The sequence below is a fragment of the Daktulosphaira vitifoliae genome, unplaced genomic scaffold (genome assembly GCF_025091365.1).
Source record: "Daktulosphaira vitifoliae isolate Bord-2020 unplaced genomic scaffold, ASM2509136v1 Scaffold_1, whole genome shotgun sequence".
In the NCBI taxonomy this organism is placed as follows: Eukaryota; Metazoa; Arthropoda; class Insecta; order Hemiptera; family Phylloxeridae; genus Daktulosphaira; species Daktulosphaira vitifoliae.
The window spans coordinates 22,376,555-22,398,078 of record NW_026099572.1 but is presented as its reverse complement, the minus strand read 5'-3'; the positions used below and the strand labels follow the sequence as shown (position 1 = coordinate 22,398,078).

The following is a 21,524-nucleotide window of genomic DNA, read 5'->3' as shown; positions in this document are numbered from 1 at the left end:
ACTTAATTTTTCCAAGCTACTTCAAATCTTAGCTAACGAAAAATCATAATTATTTTTAACAAAATCACATAACTGTTAATATGTAAAATAGGATGATATATTCATCCATTGGTGTAAGATAAATGTCACCCAGTTATGACATACGTACGAAAGAACATCGAAAGTGCTGATAATAACTTCCAAGATATACAAAAATAAAAAAATTGCATGTTGAAATAATCTAAATTAATCTACTTAAACCCGCTTATATGGAAAACGATGTATATTTAAGTGAGAAGGAAATTGTAAGAAACCCATTAATTTCTACACAGAAGTAACGAAGGATAACTCGATTTGGACGAAAGGCATATTTTTAAAATATTCAACAAACACTTATATCATCTTGACATTTTAATTGAAAAACGTATATAAAGAAGGGACAAGTTAAAATTATTAATTCGTGTAATGACTTATTTATTTAATTATCAAATTTCTTCAAACAAATCTATTTTTTTTTTTGTAATTTTCTTTAATTTTAATAATTAAGGAAACACAAATATGTATATTCTTACTTTTTTTAGAAAAAATGAAATACAAAAATTTTAGTTACATACAATATTTAATCTTTTATATATTTATAACAATAATTGACAACTGCATATAAACTAGAAATTTCCACAAAATTTTACTTTTATCTAGTTGTTTTAACAAAAATCTATTGTCTGTACAAATATTTGTAAGAACAATTCTATTGTTAGTAAAATGCAAATTCTACAAAAAAATTTCGAATGACTTTTTTGGAATACTAAAAATACTACAAATTTTTACATTTTCTCTAGTTTAGAGCACACTCTAATAATCACGACAGAAAAAAGGTAAAAAGTATTAACATTTATTTACCAATTATGTTGTAGATATTATTTTTAGACTTACAGGAAAAATTCTCAGTTGGTACTTCTCAAATCTTGAAAAAAAAAACCTTCATATACAAATGTCTTGACCTAAATGACAAAATTTATAATTTTTGATACAATGTACATTTTTTTGAAATATTTTTTTTTAAGAATTTTTGCCTTATGATAAATTTAAAGCATAACCTTTATTATTTATCACTGATAAGAAATAAATTTAAATACAAAATTATTATTTTTAACAAAATCACATCACTGTTAATATGTAAAATAGGATGATATATTCATCCATTGGTGTAAGATGAATGTCACCCAGTTATGACATACGTACGAAAGAATATCCAAAGTGTTGAAAATAACTTCCAAGATATACAACAATAATAAAATTGCATGTTGAAATAATATAAATTCGTCTACTTAATCCCGCTTGTATGGAAAGCGTTGTATATTTAAGTGAGAAGGAAATTGTAAGAAACCCATTAATTTCTATACAGAGATAACGAAGGATAACTAGATCTGGACGAAAGGTATATTTTTAAAACATTCAACATAAACTTATACCAACTCAGCATTTTAATTAAAAACCGTATATAATGAGGGGAGATATTTTAGTGACTACATGCAGAATATTCGATAACCTGAGTAAAGTTATGCATATGAAATACATACGTCTGAAAATATTCTGAAATGCTCAATAAGTATGTCAGGGGTACAAACTAGGCAATACTAGAAACACCTGTGATTGTATATAAGCGAACCTGTTTGTCTTTAACTAAAAATTATAAAAACTCAAAAAGTAATAAAGCAAATAAGTAAATAAGTACCAGGTGTACGTAAAAGGATGAGGTTCAGGCGAAGTGCAAAACACTAGTTCTCTGAAAATATAGAGGACGAAAGTAGGTAAAAGTAAAGGGCGTCAAAAAGAATGAACAATAACTCGACTTTATACAGTAAGCCGAAAAGCGACAACCGAATACTGGGACTGATGAATGACACAAAGTATAAGGCTACGCACTGGAGTCGACTGACAACGTTGGTCAGATACTTTGGGTTTAAATAGTTTTAGAATAATTACTAATTTCACAATAATTATTTTTTATTGTCAATTCATCAGTAATTTGTAGTGGATGCAATGTCTATGTTTTATTTTATAAAATTTTTTTACTGCAATTGTAACGTGACACCATCTCAAAATAGTTATATATATCATGTAATGCAATATAATTATACCAATTTTATTTATATGAATAATATATAGAATAGATAAATGATGTTTTGACAAATCTAAATATTTCCTGTTATTTTTTTTTAAATTAAATATTAAATTCTTAGACTACATTAAAATCAAATGTTATATTATTTGTTTGTAATAATAAAAAAATTAAATTAAATTATAATTTTTTACTATAAGAAAACTTGTTGAATTCTTATCTATATATTGAAATATAAATTTTTTTAATACTTTAACAGCCTATAAAAGGCCATAGTGGCTTCCCCCGAAGAGAAGGTTGCTGCGGGACGGTTGGTTAGTCCATTACCGGAGAGAGTGATAGTGACCTCAATAATTATAGTTCAGTAATTATTACTAAACTTATCCCTCTCTCATTAAACAGTTACGAGTGGGTAACAGAGATAGTGCATGACTTTGCCGCACGGATTACATTTTTAAAATGATTACTCAAAGGTGTTTTTTCAGAACCAATGTTGCCTTAATTAGATTTTCATTTTTAAGTAACTTGAATAATTCTATACAAACAATTTAAATCGATATTATTTTTAAAATTTAAATGTTTAATAAAATTGATGTAATATTATAATAACTGTGATATTACGGTTTGTAAAACGCAGTATTGTTGATAGTAATAATTTTAAGAATTGATTATTAGTAACAATTTATAGTGCTATTAAGGGTTTTTTTTTAATTATTTGTAAATCATTACATTATTTGTAAATTAAAAATAATTGTAATTAAATATTATTAATTAATAGATTATAACAGAAATACTGTAAAGTCAAAATAAATAATAATTAACAATCTTGATTATTTTTTATTAAATATGAGAAATTGTTATATAAAAAGATCATGTATCTATGAGGAAGGTATTCTTTTCATGAAAATAGTACTTTTGGTATTACGTTTAAAGTTTTAGTTACTTCTTTCTACAAAATCGTAACAACATTTTTTAACATCAAATTCGCAAATATTTCTGGGTAACGTCTCATATCTTGAACATATTTGCTGTTTCATATATTCTTCTATATTAATTTAAATTTTTGAGACACCCTGTTCTTCACATATAATATTTCATTGTATTAAATTGTTCTCCAATTCAGGATTGAATATTTTTTCTGAAATTAAATTAAAATTTTATTGAAATTTATAATCTCATTTTTTTAAACATGGTAACGAAAAGTTTAAATGAAATAATCAACCTTTTCTGTTAGTAATCTATTTAACAATTAACAAAATATAAGTAATTTACTTAAAAACTATCTAGTTGGGCCAATCGAAATTATGTTAAATATAGTTTAACCAACAATAAAATAAATTATTAATAATTCTTACTAATAGTTTGGTGAAATATATAAGATAGTTTTTCCAATTAAAATATATAATACTTTACAATATAATATATAATTATGACGTCACCATATTAACAATACCTAGAAAATGTTTTTTCTGACTCGTTTACGATAATTGTAACTATTATATACATTGAAATAGGCGTTTTGGAAAAATTTGAGATTTTTAAAAAAATTTTTCCTGGTGGCTCAACGTGTTTTTAGTATTTTGACTAAAAATATTAATTTTATTTTTTTGTTTTTTACGGTATTTTTGGTCAAAACATTCTAAGCCACAGAAAATTTTTTTTTAAAAATCTTAAATTTTTCCAAAATGCCTATTTTAATGTATATATTATCGATAGACTTTTCTTGATCCACTCTAACGTTTAGTTAACTTATAAAATAGATAATTTTCTAATTAGTAAATTGACTGATCGATTAAAAACTTTTGGATCATTATTTCAGTAGTCATTATTAATTTAAAAATATTACCGGAAGTGAAGAGTGGGTTCTGCTATTTTTATTGTTAGTCATTTATTCTTCTTATTCTTCGTCCCTCCTACATAATAAAGTGAGAATAACTTTCAAAGTACTGATCCAAAAGTTTTATTAACCTGTTATTTTTTAATTAGATTATTTTAAGCCAACCCACTCTGTATATACAAAGTGATCCGTTTATTATGAAATACTTCTTTAATCAAAAAATAATATAATATTAATAATTATGTTATTGGTTTCTTTTAGATTAATGTTTCTTTCAATTTCATAGAGTTCATATGATAAAATATATATATAACATTTAATTATTCTAAACAGTATCATATATAATGTCAAAAATAAACGTAAAAATAATGCTACTTAATATTTTTTTGAAGAACCTATTAAAAATATAGAAAAAAATGTGTTAAATAAAAAAATGAAAACACTATTTATCTGTTGTAATCTAGTCTACCTAAAACTTAGTTTAAAGTATTATATTATNTAGTTTAAAGTATTTTATTATAAAATTTGGGGTATACTGTCAAAATCGTAAAGTCCATAGCCAGTTTGACCATTAATCAAGCAATCTTTCATCCTTTCTACTGGATCATTTGGAGCAATATTTAATGATTTAGCCTAAAATAAAAAATACATTAAAAATATAATAATATTTCTTTTATTTATATATATATTTGACTAATTAATGTTGAATTTAAAAATACCGTAAATTAAAGAAACCTTAATATGGTGAGGTATTTTTGTAATAGGTTAAAATTATCAACATTAATAAGAAAAGAAGTGGTTTGAGTGTTGACCTACTGTCACTTTTACGTTAAAATAAAATCATTACATTTATCTATACTTTTTGAAAAATTTGGATGTTAAAATTGACTTGTGTAAACTACGTAATTTTTTTAGGTTATTAATAAAATATCAACATTTCTTAGGATAGGATTTTTGAATAATATTTAGATATCATGTGTAATCTAGTCTACTTAAGATTTGATATCGAGTACATTAAGAAGGAAATATTAAATAATCGTTGTGCGAGTTTGATATTTCAATAATAGAATGTTCCATTAAAAAAAAATTAATTTATTAAATCTTTAGAAAACCAACATAGAAATATCATTTTTTTAGGAATATAATATAAATGAAAAATTAGTGTACTTAATAAATCATACGTTATAGTAATAAATGTATACCTTAAAATTACTCACAGATTTGAATGTAAAAAAATATTGAGTATCATATCAAATCACTGTTATTATGTTCTATGTATTAGTTTGTTTTAAAATGTTTTTTTCGCATATTTTTGAAAAATATGGCAGGAGATTTGTAAGTCTGTAGGAAGCTATATACTATTTATTTAACATCAGGACATTTTTGTGACGCAGTGGGACATTATATTTGCCTAGGGTGGTGGTTATGTTGTAGTTTTTTGATTGTGTACTGGCTAGTAAGGCCATCACTTGCCCCACTAACCAGTCTGTACTTGTTGAGGGACGGCGTGACCGAGTCTGTAACGCGGCAGTGTTTGACGCGCCCTGCCTCAGGTTCGAGACTAGGTCACAAACGACTACATTTGCCTAATGAGATTTCATTTCGGTAATTAGAGTTATCATCCCTCTATCCGGTGACGAACTAACCATCTATCCTGTAGTATAAATAGTTAATGGTCTCCTTTGGAGGAGGCCTCTGTAGCCTTTAATTTTGATGCATAAACTAACAAAATATATCATTATCATTTTATACTTGAAGAGCACCGTCTAAGATAATCCTAAAAAATATTCAATATAGAACCCAAATCCGAGACTTACTTATCATGATCATGACGTTAATCTTTGCCGCGTTTGTCACTAAATAAGAAATATTCCCCTGGCACACGAAATTACCTGGTATGTTTGAAATTAGTATGATGAAATATTCAAGAATTCATAATTCTTGATTTGATGTCGAGTACATTAAGAAGGAAATATTAAATAATCGTTGTGCGAGTTTGATATTTCAATAATAGAATGTTGCATTAAAAAAAAATTTAATTAGATTTATTAAATCTTTAGGAAACCAACATAGAAATATCATTTTTTTAGGAATATAATATAAATGAAAAATTAGGGGCTAGTGTACTTAATAAATCACACGTTATAGTAATAAATGTATACCTTAAAATTACTCACATATATGAATTTAAAAAAATATTGAGTATCATATCAAATCACTGTTATTATGTTCTATGTATTAGTTTGTTTTAAAATGTTTTTTTCGCATATTTTTGAAAAATATGGCAGGAGATTTGTAAGTCTGTAGGAAGCTATATACTATTTATTTAACATCAGGACATTTTTGTGATGCAGTGGGACATTATATTTGCCTAGGGTGGTGGTTATGTTGTAGTTTTTTGATTGTGTACTGGCTAGTAAGGCCATCACTTGCCCCACTAACCAGTCTGTACTTGTTGAGGGACGGCGTGACCGAGTCTGTAACGCGGCAGTGTTTGACGCGCCCTGCCTCAGGTTCGAGACTAGGTCACAAACGACTACATTTGCCTAATGAGATTTCATTTCGGTAATTAGAGTTATCATCCCTCTATCCGGTGACGAACTAACCATCTATCCTGTAGTATAAATAGTTAATGGTCTCCTTTGGAGGAGGCCTCTGTAGCCTTTAATTTTGATGCATAAACTAACAAAATATATCATTATCATTTTATACTTGAAGAGCACCGTCTAAGATAATTCTAAAAAATATTCAATATAGAACCCAAATCCGAGACTTACTTATCATGATCATGACGTTAATCTTTGCCGCGTTTGTCACTAAATAAGAAATATTCCCCTGGCACACGAAATTACCTGGTATGTTTGAAATTAGTATGATGAAATATTCAAGAATTCATAATTCTTGATTTGATGTCGAGTACATTAAGAAGGAAATATTAAATAATCGTTGTGCGAGTTTGATATTTCAATAATAGAATGTTGCATTAAAAAAAAATTTAATTAGATTTATTAAATCTTTAGGAAACCAACATAGAAATATCATTTTTTTAGGAATATAATATAAATGAAAAATTAGGGGCTAGTGTACTTAATAAATCACACGTTATAGTAATAAATGTATACCTTAAAATTACTCACAGATATGAATTTAAAAAAATATTGAGTATTATATCAAATCACTGTTATTATGTTCTATGTATTAGTTTGTTTTAAAATGTGTTTTTTCGCATATTTTTGAAAAATATGGCAGGAGATTTGTAAGTCTGTAGGAAGCTATATACTATTTATTTAACATCAGGCCATTTTTGTGACGCAGTGGGACATTATATTTGCCTAGGGTGGTGGTTATGTTGTAGTTTTTTGATTGGGTACTGGCTAGTAAGGCCATCACTTGCCCCACTAACCAGTCTGTACTTGTTGAGGGACGGCGTGACCGAGTCTGTAACGCGGCAGTGTTTGACGCGCCCTGCCTCAGGTTCGAGACTAGGTCACAAGCGTCTAAGATAATCATAAAAAATATTCAATATAGAACCCAAATCCGAGACTTACTTATCATGATCATGACGTTAATCTTTGCCGCGTTTGTCACTAAATAAGAAATATTCCCCTGGCACACGAAATTACCTGGTATGTTTGAAATTAGTATGATGAAATATTCAATAATTATGAAAATGTATTTTAGAACGTTGATGCCAATTTTCAAATAAAATATTGAGAAAACAATAGTGCTGTAATTTAATTAATTAATATTGTCAGAAACCAAAATATTAAAAATGATGAGTTTGCCATATGCAAGCATAGCGAGCGGCTCTTATTAGAAAAGGAACAGGTTGGGTTATTGTTTCCGCTAAAATTGATCGTAACGTTTCCACCAAGTACCGATTCCGCCAAACCTGAATAAGGTCGGTTTTTCGTTTCCGCCAAACTAATCCTCTACCTGTCTATCTACTAAAAAGTTTGAGAACCATTTAATTTTATCCATGGTTCACCATGACGATCCAGTATCGGTATTAGGTTAGGTAGCTGCCAGTACCAAATTGTTTGGCTTTTATTGAATGTTACGTTCAGGCCTGTATTTAAGATTTTTGCGTGGGGTATTTATATTAATGAGCAAAATAAAGTAATTTTTTATCCTATAACTATCAAATGACATTCGCCCCAAAGAAATGTTGACCCTCTTACCAACTCTAAATATGATTACGTCGTTTTGAATAATTACTTATTTTATCACATAGGCATAACTTTATAAAGAAAATATGACGTTTTACCTAAGGTAAATAAATTCTAATAGATAACTATCTTAACTACGTATATATAATATATATAAAAATAAATTACAATACTAATTAAACTAATAATAACTAATAATAAACGACTCAATTGAGTTTTATTACATTTTATCGCCCGTCGTCAACAAATTATTATCAGTTAGCCAAATAAATCATTATCAGTTTGAAAAATAAAAATGGCCAATCTACACATGTACCAAAATCATTTAGTTCTAACTACACTTTGGCCATTTGTCTTTTGAAATGATATCTCTACTGATATGGCCAATGTATTGATAAGCCTTATTTTCTAAATAACAACACTAACTCTTCGTTAAAATCAAAATGGCCAATTTTTACGCCAAGTTGGTCACATTTGTTCGAATACATTAGCCGTTTTATCAACAGAAGAACAAAAATTAAAAAATGAGATTGGCCTGATAATCTCAATTTCGACAAAACGTGACATTGGCCCTTTTTGCACCAAGCCACAGATATATATATACATATATTTGTAATGAATAATAAAAATATAGTTTATAAGAAAATAAAAAGTCATCAAAACATTGAAATAGAATTCAAACAATAACAATAAGCTTAAAAAATATCTAATATCTTTAATAATATAATAAAAAATAGATCTATGATCTATAAATTTTTCGATAGTTGTTGAAAACTAATTTCACAAATCAAATCGACTAATTTCATTGTTATTAAATTTATCACTTGTTTCTTTTGTTTTTCTGAAACGGATTTCAATTTTATTCCGTATGCTTTTTGAGACTGCATCATCAAAACTATATATTTTATTGTAATTATAAGACTAAATATTTTTATTTAAAATTTAAAAAGTATATATGCGTCTTAAAAAATTGTTTATTAAAATTGGAATGAAATGATTCACAAACATCAATAAACTGATATCATAAACAATAAAAAAATAGTAAAAAGTTCGATTAAATGAATAGTAGATAATTATTGTCGCGTTATTTTGGCATATATTTTAACCAGTGGTTCTCGAGCTTCTTTTTATAGACTGGTATAAACTATCGGTTTTGCGGAAACGAAAATCGTACCTTAATCAGATTTGGCAGAAATGATGCTTGGCGAAAACGATGAACGCCCAAAGGAACGACTACGAGTTCCCTCCATAGTAGTTGCGACAATATTTACATTTCTCTAGTAATAATTGTCAAAGAACGTTTTTTTTTATTCATTACAGAATATTTAAGAAAATATCCTAATTGATATTATTTGAGAGTATAGTAAAAAAAAATTAGTACATAATTTTCATTGATACAAAATGAAAAGTAATCGATACAACTATAAAAAAGTAGCGCACTATAGTATCATTGTTACAAGTAATGTACCCTTTCAAATCACTGAACAACTGTATTATCAAAGTTACACTTAAAATTAAAGTTACCCTATTTTACTATACTATAAAATGAAATAACTTTTCTCTCTTCCATTACAAAAGTGTCACTACATTGTTGAATAAATATTCTACAATTATATTTCATTGCATCTTGAAATTCTCTACAAATGAACTTTTTCATTAAATCACCAAATAAACGTTTATCATCTGCTGAGTACTTGCAGTTAGTAGCATTATGTTTTCTCCATCTTGTTATGATACTTTTAAAATGATTTTTAAATTTATTTTCTGTAACAAAATTATTTAAATTTAATTTCGCAAGGAAATGTAATTAATAAAAATATTTATTATGTTTTTACATAGATTATTATTATTTATATTGATTTAATTATTAATTAAATTTGCTGTAAGAGAAACTATCTACACACAGTGGTAGGTTATAGTGCTTTAGGAACTGAAACACCCATACTAAATCAAACGATTTTGCACTAAATATAATATAGTAATTTGATGATCTTTTTTCAATATAAAATAATATGATGTTCTCAAAGATGTGTTTGTTCTCACCATTGATGAAAAATGAGGGGATTGTATGAATCCGAAGGAAGATGAGGGAAATTATTGGAATTAAAGTTAATGTCAGGAAATGTGTATTTTATAAGTTGATAATATTGATTGTTAATAAATGTGTTCATATTTGATCATCCAATTAATAAAAATCCTAGATCCGTCTCTATCCATCCACACAAATTATATACATTGATCGGGAGTAATATACTTTGCCGGGGTATATTTAGACAATATAGGCATCATTGATTTCATATAATATAATTTAATTATAGTAGTGTAAGATATTGCTATATGACTTAATAAAAAAATACAAAATATTAAATGATTTGAATATGAATTATTGAATTATAAATGACAAAATTTGTAAAATAAAATATAATTATTTTGTCGTAACACAATAAAATGAAATGAGAACATATGTAAATGGTACTGTGTACGAAGATAAAGATAAGGATGTGGTGCATGTTGTCTAGGTATTCACGTGCATGTGGTCGTACAGCAGTCACCGTGTCTGGCTGACGAGTTCAGACGAAGTGCAAGACACAAGTACTCTGAAATGTTGTGGAAGAGAGTACATAGGTTTGAAAAGGAATAAACAAAGACTTTACTTTAAACAGTAAGCCGGACAGCGACAACCGAGTACTGAGACTGATGAATGACACAAGGCACTGGAGTCAACTGACCACGATGGTCAGGTCTATTGAGTTTTTATAATAATTAGAACTATTGCCAATTTGGCAATAAATATTATTTGTTAATTCATCAGTCTCAGGAAGCGGATGTGCTGTCTGTATTTTATTAAAATAATTCTCACAATAATGGTAACGTGACACCATCACAATTTATTAATTTATTTTACAACATTTAATGTTGTTTATAATTATAATTAGGTCATTTTAAAAATCGCTTTAATAGATATGTTTTAATTGTGTAATAATTAAGCTCTATTGAATTTTATTATTATTTTTTTGTTGAGAATTTAATACGTTTCAATTTGAAATATAAAGCCAATCCAACTTTTTTTTAATTAATATTTTAATTTATGTGTTACACTATCAGGGTGTAGGAAACGTACATCGAACGCATAGAATTAGATATAACAATATCTAAGAGTATGATACGATACATATTACGCCGTACATTGCTACATTTGCCGAAGAAATATACGAAAATCGTACCTTAATCAGATTTGGCGGAAATGATGAACGCCCAAAGGAACGACTACGAGTTCCTACATAGTAGTTGCGACAATATTTACATTTCTCTAATAATAATTGTCAAAGAACGTTTTTTTTTTATTCATTACAGAATATTTAAGAAACTATCCTAATCGATATTATTTGATATTATAGTAAAAAAAAAATTAGTACATAATTTTCATTGATACAAAATGAAAAGTAATTGGCTCTCGATACAACTATAAAAAAAGTAGCGCACTGTAGTATCATTGTTACAAGTAATGTGCCCTTTCAAACCACTGAATAACTGTATTTTCAAAGTTACACTTAAAATTAAAGTTACCCTATTTTACTATACTATAAAATGAAATAACTTTTCTCTCTTCCGTTACAAAAGTGTCACTACATTGTTGAATAAAGATATCACAATCATATTTAAATGGTCCTTGAGGTTGGTTACAAATTAATTCTTTCATTGCATCACCAAATTTTTGTTTAGCAATTTCTGAGTATTTGCAGTGAGTAGTAATATAATATCTCCAGTTTTTTGTGATACTTTCAAAATTTTTTTTAAAAATATTTGCTGTAACAAAATTAGTTTAATTCAAATTTTGAAGGAAATGTAATTAAAATAAAAATTTATTATGTTTTTACATAGAATATTATTATTTATATTGATTTAATTGTTAATTAAATTTCCTGTAAGACAAACTCTCTACACACAAGGTAGGTTAAAGTGCCTTAGGAACTGAAACACCCACACTATATCAAACGATTCTGCAATATAATATATAATATAAATATAATATAGCAATTTGATGACATTGTTTTCGGAATAGTATAATATGATGTTCTCAACAATGTTTTGTTCTAACTATTAATGAATAGTCACTAAGTCATAATGAAGGGATTCTGGAAATCCGAAGAAAGGTATAGGAAATAATTGAAATTAAAGTTAATGTCGGAAAATGTGAATTTTATAAAATGATAAAAGTGATTGTTAATAAATTTATTTATATTTAAACATTAAATAAAAAAAACCTAGATCCGTCTCTATCCATCCACAAAAATTATATATAATATAATATATATAAATTTTATATATAATATAATATATTATATTATGGCCATTGTAGAATTACGGGCAGTGTGATACATTGATCGGGCGTTATATACCTTTCCAGGATAAATTTAGACAATATAGACATCATTGATTTCATATAACATTAATATCAAATTATCGTCCCTTATCAATAATTTCAATCATGCCAAAATTATTTTCTAAAATAGTAAATAATAAGCTTACACCAATATTTAAAAATATCCTGTTACCTCAAAAACATGGATTTTGAAATAATAAATCATCTTTTACTAATTTAATAACCATAAAACATCATATCATATGATTATCATATCAAATGGCCTTTCACTGAATATAGATAAATGCCAAATTGTTTCTTATTCCAAAAAACACAATCCCCTTTATTTTAACTATAATTGAAGTGACATTAACCTACAACGTTCCTCAATAATTAAAGATTTAGGAATCTTATTTGATTCCAAACTGTTATTTAACTCCCACGTAGCAGCGATAAAAAATAAAGCCTTAGCAGTATTTGAAATGATAAAAATAAACTGCTCCAATTTTCATGATCCACTTGTTTTTAAATGTTTGTTTACCTCTCTAGTACGTTCCTTATTAGAATACGCTCTGTTAATTTGGGACCATAACAAAACAAGACAAAATGATCAATTGGAAAGAGTCCAAAAAAACGTCCTTAGATTTATATGTTATAAATGTAATATCCCACAAACTCCTCACTTTGGATACAAGTTTTAAATTTGTAAAACATAGATACTTTATAATCTCGTAGAATCATATCAGATAAAATCTTTCTCTCCAAATTATTAAATAACAAGGTTGATGACTCATACATATTAGGCCAACTTAACTTTAAAGTTAATAACTATTACACCCGAAACAATGATTTATTTTATATACCTCACACAACCAAAAAATATGCGTCAAAAGACCAAATAAATATATTAGTGTCGGTAGGAAATAGTCAATAGTTTTCTTTATCATTATATTTATTATTATTTTTATTATTACCATATACTCTATTTAACTTTTATTATGTTTGTATTATTATTCTAATTGTATTATACTATATTATATAATTGTTATCATTGAATTATATTGTAAATAGGCCATTTATCCGTAGATATGAAATAAATAAATTAACCTGTCCAAGTTGAGTTTTAGTTACATAATCAACCATTTTGTATATGTATTTGAATAATAAAATACGTGTAGCTTACTCGAAAAATCAATAACTTTAATATTTAACACATTAATAAAGTTTTGATTTATAGTATTTACATCTCTCAGACATTCTTTAAATTTTTCCTCTGAATCAGCATTTTTGTCAAAATTTTCCCGAAATTTCTAACAAAATATAAAGTTAAAAATTAAGTAAAGTAAAAATAATTTAATTAATTATCAAAGTAATTAATTTTTATAATAATTAAACTCAAGTTTACGATAAACTAATAGTATATATGTTATAGTTTAGAATTGCCCAATACACCATATAGATTATATTCAAAATGTCAAAATATCATTAATATTAAATATAGCTTAAATTAGATATACTAAGTGTCATCAATTAAACTATTAATTTTATAGTAAGCTTTCATAGAAGGATTAAAAATATACTATAACTATTAACTATTATTAATAATAACCGTTATTAATTTAAATATTTCTTCAACGAAAGTATTACAGCAACTCTCAACGTTTGTAACGCAATTTGGTATATTGTTTTCCGGTGGACATATTGTAAGTGTCATTATAGATCTAAAATGATTTTGAGCAGTTATAATATCTTCAAATTTTTGACGATCAGCAAAATTCCTTTGCCACGCTATTAATTTTTCTTCGAATATTTCTATAAATTCTAAATTTAAATTTAAATATTTGATTAATAAATCATCCTTCCTACTTGAATTATGCTTCATAACGGTAGTAACTACTAATTAATAATTTATAGTTTCTTATAATAATTTAATAATAATACCTACTTGAATTTTCATAAACATTATGTACCGTATCATGACGCATTAAGCATGTTTTGAATTCGTCAACTAATTCGAAATATCCACAAATAATTGATTGTATCTATAATAAATTTGAATAACTTTAAAAGGATTATTAAAAAAGTTATAAATATATCATTTGTCTTATCGTACGAAGATAGATAGCTGTTATATATAAATGTTTACAATCACATAAAGTTTCATAGGTGCAATAGATTTAATATACTAGGATAATTTCCTAATTTATTTACCTAGACTAAGAACAATTTATACTTACATGCATAAACAAAAATAAAGTAGATATTCTTTGAACCAACATCATTAAACAATGTACTTACTTAAATTATAGAATATATTCTACAAATTGAATAAATGGCATTGAATAGCATATCATTTATTTTTGTATTTAGTATTTATATAAATTCCCACTAAAGGTTTATTTACATAACAGAAAAACTATAAAATGTATTGCGTTGAAAATAACTTAAAAAAAACATTATTATGACGCATATTTTTTAAGTTGAAGATAACTTATTACTTAAAAAAAAAATGGGTCAAAATAATATTTTTCTAGAAAAATATGAATATAAGTGAATACTGTAATCTAACTTCATAAACTTTAATTTAACATTCAAAATAATGTCAAAATTATTCATAAAAATATGTGTTATTATTACTATTATCGTATTCAGAAAAAACAAATAAATAATGANATAATGTTTTTCTAGAAAAATATGAATATGTAAATACAGTAGTTTAACTCCATAAACGTTAATTTAACATTCAAAAAAATATCAAAATTATTTATGAAAATATAAATATCAATATGTTTACTTGAATGAAATGAATTTAAAAAGACCTTTTGATTATTAAATTGAGAAAAATATGTAACTAAAGGAAATCAATTAAAAAATTGTAAATATTATTTTTATTTCTGATTAATTAATGATAAAAGAATCACCTAGTATATAATTAGATATTTCTCGGGCGTACCTCTGTTTTACCTGGGTATAAAAATGTTAATAAATATTGAAGCACTAGGCCAAAAGTTAACTTTCTTAATTAGGTAATTAATCAATTTATAATTGAAAAATTGAGAAATTTATGAAACTACAAAATACCAATTATAATTTTATTAACCCTTCGTTAGTCGCGTGGGTTACTATCGTATCCCACTGTTATTGTTTATATTATATCTTTAATGCAATTGGTTTTCGATACCTTTCGATAATACGTGCCACTTAAATTGACTATCGCTATTTATGATTTAGTTATCTATTAGACGTGGTTGTATAAGGTTAAAATCGTCCGTGTAACGTATGTATCCCGCGCGACTATTACCGTAACTAGTTTTATTACTTCTGCGATAGTGTTTTTTTTTAAATTTTTTAATGGATGAACGTGAACAAAACCGTATTTTGAGCTTACTAGATGATACAAATGATTCACCATCAGATAATGATGAAGTGGGTGGTATGAGTGACGGTGAAGAGGATTATGTTGAGAAAAATGTTGAAAAAGAATCAAGTGACAGTGAACACGGCATTTAAGAAACCGAAGATGACCTAGATGTTGGCGGTTTATCAAGGTCTAAGTTTTATTTTGGAAAAGATAAGAAGACTAAATGGTTGAAAGATGTGTTACCAAGTAATGTACGTACCCGTTCTCATAATATTATAACTCATTTACCCGAGTGTAAACCAGTTGCCAAAAATAAATCAAACATTGCAGATTATTTTCATTTATTATTTGATAACGTGATTATTCGTATAATTTCTATTTGTACCAATAAATATATAATATCTATTGCGGGAAATTTTGAAAGAGAGAGAGGTGCTAATCCATCGTCGGAAAGTGAAATTGAAAGTTTAATTTGACTGTTGATATTAGCTGGTGTAAACCGTTCAGGACGTGAAAATCTCGAAGACCTTTGGGACCAGTCTGGTTTTGGCATAGAAATTTTTCATGTAACATAGTTACATGAAGCGTTAAGCGTTTCAGATTTCTACTTCGATGCCTGAGGTTTGATGATATGGGTAATCATATTCAACGACGTGAAATAGTTAAATTAGCTCCAATTAGAGAACTTTTTGAATTATTTGTTGAAAATTGTCAAAATGTTTTACGCCATCAGAATACGTAACAATAGATGAGCAACTTGTTAAATTTCGAGGTAGGTGCTCATTCAGAGTATATTTTCCTAATAAGCCAGGGAAATATGATGTAAAAATATTTGCACTAGTTGACGCTAAAATGATGTATGTGTGGAATATGGAGGTTTACTGTGCAAAGCAACCAGTTGGCCCTTATAATGTTTCAAACTCTCCATTTGACGTTGTTATGCGATTGATGAATCCAATTTTAGGATCTGGAAGAAACTTAACTACAGATAATTGGTATACCAGCATTCCATTGGCTGAACATTTATTGAAAAACAAAATTACATTAGTTGGTACGATGCGGAAAAATAAAAAATAAATTCCAGTTAATTTCCAACAGCAATTTTCAAAAAACCGTGAGCTAAATAGTACTATATTTGGTTTTCAGAAATACCTTACTCTTATATCCTATAAATTGTTGTAATAGGCCCTACACACATAAACAATTTAATCTTCTGTTTTCTTCTTATTCACTTCTCAACACATATAGAAATTCTTTTACTACACAATATCTTTTCACATAACATATAAAACACAATAAACGCCGTCTATCTTCTAAAACACTACTCCCACGATCACGCCATAAACATCCGCTCCTTCACAACACTTACAAAAACCCTGATCAATAAGGTATCATAAGAAACATAAAAAATGTAAAAACCAATAAGAGCTGGACGATAATCATACACATCTGTGGAAGGGGATCCGGGGAATACATTAAGAATATCCCTGGGCACACAGCCCTCGTCCTGTCTCGATCCAACCGAAATACGAACACGTCGCGATCATCGTCCGGCTCTCTTTCGCCTTTTTAAACCAGTTTTATATTTTTTTGATTTTGTTTGTTTCCTTTACTATTACTGTATCATGTGTTTTTTAATAATAAAATAGTCGAAGACATTATATACAAATCAGTTATTTCAACTCATGTTTTCTTTATTATTCCACGAGTAAATTATTGCATCAGTGAGGATTATATAATTAAGGTAAGAACATTCCAATTTATTGTGCACGTACTTAAAATAGCAAGTGACCCTCGAACAACACACCCCGAGAAAAGGGATAATTCTTATTTTGCGATACTCCTATAACATTCCCTTCCATCTTACTTTATATTATCCTATTCTTATTTTTGTTTTACAACAAAATCAAAGCCGAATAAAATAGTTATACTTTTATCATCAATGCATCATGACGCAACTATTGACGAATCATTAAATGATGCTAGAAAACCAGAAATTAGTACTTTTTACAACAGCACCAAAGGCGCTGTTGATACTGTAGGTGAAATGTGTGGTTCATATGATGCTGGAAGAAATTATCGTAGATGGCCATTGACGATTTTTTTGCATCATATAAATACTGCAGGTACACATTATACGTATATAATACTACTTTCATACTTATTGTCTAACATTTTTTTGATGTACGAATTTTTTTTTAGGAATTAATTCAGAAATCTTGTACTATTGCGATCGATTGACTACAAACACTCTAAAACGTCATGTATATTTGAGAAACATGGCTATGTCATTGATAAACCTCAGGTATTTAAAAGGGCTGCCATGCAAAATCTTCCAAGAATGATACAGAACAAAGCTGTACGTATATCTGGTATACCTGTCGTAGAATCCGAACAGAATCTCCCAAAGCAAATTGGCTCAAATGGATGGTGTGCATTATGTCTTAGATCGGAAGAAAAAAGAACAAGGAATTGCTGTGATAAATGCAATCGTTGGGTATGTGGAAAACATTACTCAAAGATATGTAGTATCTTTAAAATGTATAAATAAATTGGTTTAATAATAATCATGATATTTTTTTTTTATTAATTTAATATATAAATAGAAACTATTTTTTTTTAATGTTTATATATATTTTTTTTAATTTTTATTTTTATCTTTATTACAAGAATGTGTATAGACTATAGCCAAATAAATTTTTATAAATCAAAATATTTGCAAAGAACAAGATTATTTTATTTAAAGATATTATAAATTTATAGAGTTTAAAAAAACAGTTTAAAATAAATAAATATTTATAAATAAAATAAATTTACTAAAATCATTTAAAAATGATTTAAAACTAATGATAAAGGGTTATGATTTTCAACATATGAAATCGACTCATTGATATTGTTGATTTACTATTCATTTCCTATAGCTATTGATGGTTTTTGATGTAACTCAAAAAAGTTTTGTTTATATGTTTCAAAATCCCTTGGAATTCTACATATTAATTAATATGTTGACTACATTATGTCAAGGTAACAAATTTATTAAATTAAAATTTATTTTAATTAATTAATTTTATGTTCGTTATAATCCCTTAATAATGGGTGGTAAACTCGCCTATTAAATCTAAAAGTAATAAATTTATTCCATTAAGTAATGTCGTACGTCGGTAGTGCCCCAACGTAGACACAAAGGTTTATTAAAGTTTTCTATATATATATATTAGGGTGTCCCAGAATTTTAAAGTTTCGGAAATGCTTAGTGCATACCCCTCAAATTTATTTGTATATATATAAAAAAGAACACAAAAAAATTTCAGGTCGATCAAACAAGTTTAACCCGTGCCGACTTGGGGTTGAAAATTAGTTAAAAGTGGTAGTTTTTCAGTTATTTGCCTGTGACTCGTAAATTAGTGCTCTCACAAAAAAATATATAAGAAATAAATTGTAGATATAAATGTTGTGTATAGCTTAAGTTTCTATAATTTTTCTTCTAAACCCACTAGTTTTCTAGAAAAATTGAAAAATAAGTATTATTTTGCAAAAATGTCGAAATTCGGATATTTTTATAAATTTGTAAATATATGACATAAATCATCGGATTTTTATAAATACTTGCTCACGTTGTTGAAATAAATCGTTTGCTTTATTTACATCCTTCTGTAGGTCTCTCCAAATGTGATACAAGTCAACAAGTTTTTTTACACAGTTTGGTATTGATTTTGTTGGTATTCGCGCCTTTGCCCAAAATATAATACACTCACGAAGGACGAGATTCGCACTTTCACTTCATGGTTAATTTTACTTCACGCATATTATAAAATAAAACAGCAAGTACTTGGCCATTAGAAGGAAGTTTTGAACCCGTAATTTGATGTTTTATGTCACCTATTAGAAATATTTCTTTTTTGGAACTCCTCAATACTAGTGACAAATTTATTGATAAATAAAACTTTCACTAATAATAATAATTAAATTTGATATTTTATACTTCAAAATAACATAATAATTAAAACTGACACTACGTTAAATTAAAAATATAAAATAAGCTGAACGGAGGTAAACAAAATCAAAGTAATAACGCAGGCGACTAAAGTAGTACAGTAAAGAATTCATTATCATAAGTCGTAATCTTTTCATGATTTGTGGAAATATTTAATAATAGAAAAATAATTTTACTCCATGTGTAGATAATACAATAGTATTATCACCGTATTTCATAAGAAATTTTGTAGTAACATACCAGATGATAAACGAAATTAACCAATAATACTCATATATTTTGTAAAAATAAATATTAATCATATTAAAACAATAAAACGATCACCCCAATGAAAATATTACTCATTACTTTTTTTTAGAAAATTAAAATTTGAACAATTTTTATATGAAATATTACTTCTTATTATAAACGATTCGTCATATATGATGCAATATTCGTAAATATCCGAATTTCGACATTTTTGCAAAATAATACTTATTTTTCAATTTTTCTAGAAAACTAGTGGGTTTAGAAGAAAAATTATGGAAACTTAAGCTATACACAACATTTATATCTACAATTTATTTCNTTATAGAAACTTAAGCTATACACAACATTTATATCTACAATTTATTTCTTATATATTTTTTTGTGAGAGCACTAATTTACGAGTCACAGGCAAATAACTGAAAAACTACCACTTTTAACTAATTTTCAACCCCAAGTCGGCACGGGTTAAACTTGTTTGATCGACCTGAAATTTTTTTGTGTTCTTTTTTATATATATACAAATAAATTTGAGGGGTATGCACTAAGCATTTCCGAAACTTTAAAATTCTGGGACATCCTAATATACATATTATATATTATATATATATATAGTATATATTGACGACGAGTTCGTCGTTCGAGCGCTTCTCGAGTCCTCCCGTTGGATAAACTGATCAGCCTCAATCTCTCTAATTAGTGGACTACTAAAGGGGTAGAGTTTAGACCCGTCAGCACAGTCTAGCTCAAAAGTAGCAGACTGAAGGGTGGCTCCTTGTCAGCCACCAGCACAACTACCTTTTTACTATACCCACTAAAGGACGGTTAAGCCCAAACACTAGCCAGCTCGTTCACTAATTATTAAGATTGACTAAAGGACCAGCAGTCCAACCTAGACTCTAGCCGCACACACACACACACACACACACAATTTTCGATATCACCGTGAAAATAAAATATTGCGCTAAGTCAAGATTTTTAAATAGNGCGCTAAGCCTAGATTTTTAAATAGTTATTTTATTTGCGAAAAGTATTAAATACAAAGTCAAATATAATATAATAATTAAACACAAAAATTAATTAAATCTTAAAAAAAGGTATTAAGTTATTAAACGACCTAACGCGTAACTCGACGTTTCTTCGACCAAACGTCCAGTCTCGTCTCGCCCAGTATCGTCCCGTGTCGTACAGTGTCGTCCCCCTATACTTTTCATGTTACCCTTTTATATTCTTTTTTCCCACCATTATTAATTTGCTTACCCTGCATTTCCCTTTTATATGGAATTATTATATTGCTTAAGAGTTCAAAAATTGCTTACTACTATTGCAAAGCTTATATTATACTAAAATCGACGTAATTCAATACTTCCTCATCTAATTACTACAGTAAATAATAGTTTATCGTTTTAAAACAGTAGGTAATTCTTTAAAAAAATTTAAATGATAATCGTAA

The 21,524-nt window shown here is 27.2% G+C and overlaps 1 protein-coding gene across 2 annotated transcripts in view; it reads right to left on the bottom strand.

Annotated features, from left to right (window-relative positions):
* Window positions 1–21,524, bottom strand: part of LOC126894788 (uncharacterized) — a 72,092-nt gene that overhangs the window by 32,928 nt on the left and 17,640 nt on the right. The window contains exon 6 of one of the 2 annotated variants that reach the window (XM_050666048.1): window positions 4,475–4,571. In XM_050666048.1, coding sequence (XP_050522005.1) covers window positions 4,475–4,571 — 97 coding nt within the window. Of the gene's footprint in view, window positions 1–2,971; window positions 3,240–4,474; window positions 4,572–21,524 lie in introns of those variants that run through there. The other variant, XM_050666050.1, reaches the window with a different exon arrangement.